General features: G+C 48.8%; 1 protein-coding gene across 1 annotated transcript; it reads right to left on the reverse strand.

The window, feature by feature from the left end:
• Nucleotides 1-251: 251 nt before the first annotated feature.
• On the reverse strand, nt 252-758 carry LOC115224748 (mucin-2-like). The gene has a single exon (XM_029795642.1). It carries the CDS (start codon nt 756-758, stop codon nt 252-254), a length of 507 nt encoding a protein of 168 aa, XP_029651502.1.
• Nucleotides 759-1,319: the final 561 nt, after the last annotated feature.

The raw sequence follows: 1,319 nt of genomic DNA on the forward strand, positions 1-1,319 counted from the left end.
TGGACCGCGTTTTAGGGGTCAGTTTCCCGCACATGCACATGGGGAAGACTTCCGGTGGCCAACCGGAAGTAATCCCATTCTGCGCATGTGCGTTGAACCTTACACAGCAGCATCACTACATGGCTCCCCCTCGAGTGCGGAAGTACGAAACAAGAAAATATTAGTGGCTGCAGAAAACAGATGGCTGCCGATCCCCCAGAAGATTTGGTACACAATATGGCACAAAAACAAGAAATTTAAAAGAAAGAAAGTCAAATATAAATTGTCTTTGAGAGTTTCTTGGGCCAATGTACTGTTCTGCCCGATCTTGTAATATACGGTGTGCTCGGGGCACCCGTTGACGGCGAAGGTGTTGTTGTGGGAGCCGGTGAAGGCAAAGGTGTCTGTGAAGGTGAAGGTGTTGTTAAAGGTGCATAGGTAGGTGTGGCAACGGTATAATCAAGAGATGAAGACGCCTCAAAATATGCTTTTTTCAGTCGGTCCACGGAAACGGTCTCCGTATGACCATTCATTTCAATGGTGAAAACCTTAGGTGTGCGAGAAAGCACACGGAAAGGTCCTTTATAAGGAGAAACAAGAGATCCCTTGACAGAGTCGTCCTGAACAAAAACATGCGACCAAGTATCCATATCCGGTGGGAGATGGGATGGTGGAGAATGTTTCCTCGGAACCATGGGCGGAAGATTTGAAAAATAGGAACGCAGTCTGGCGACATAGGTCGCTGGATCATGGGGCTGGGAAGTGTCTGGCACCAACATCGTACCAGGCAATGCCAGTGTGGTACCATACAGTAGCTCTGCAGAAAAAACCCCAGGTCTGCCTTGACAGCAGTGCGACAACCGAGAAGTACAATTGGCAGAAATTCAATCCAAGACTGTGGATCTGAAGAGGCATGAAGAGCGGCCTTGAGCTGTCTATGGAACCGTTCAACTAATCAATTAGACGCTGGATGATAACTGGTAGTGTGAATATGATGCACACCTAAAATGCGCGATAATTCGCGAAATAGCGAAGCTTCAAACTGACGTCCACGATCAGTAGTCACTCTGGACGGAACTCCGAAACGGGAAATCCAGTTCGAAACGAAGGCTCGCGCAACAGTCTCAGCAGAAATGTCTGCTATCGGAATGGCTTCTGGCCAACGGGAGAAACGATCGACACAAGTTAACAGATAAGAAAACCCGCGACTCACAGGCCATGGTCCAACAAGATCGATGTGGACATGGCGAAAACGGGCCTCTGTAGGAGGAAAATGTCCAAGCGGGGCACGAACGTGCCGTTGAATCTTGGACCGTTGACATTTGGAGCAGGTGCGTGTC

Source organism: Octopus sinensis, linkage group LG2, assembly GCF_006345805.1.
Source record: "Octopus sinensis linkage group LG2, ASM634580v1, whole genome shotgun sequence".
Classification (NCBI taxonomy): Eukaryota; Metazoa; Mollusca; class Cephalopoda; order Octopoda; family Octopodidae; genus Octopus; species Octopus sinensis.

Coding starts and splice junctions, on each gene's coding strand:
- LOC115224748 (XM_029795642.1), bottom strand. CDS start 758: ATGTTGGTGCCAGACACTTCCCAGCCCCATGATCCAGCGACCTATGTC.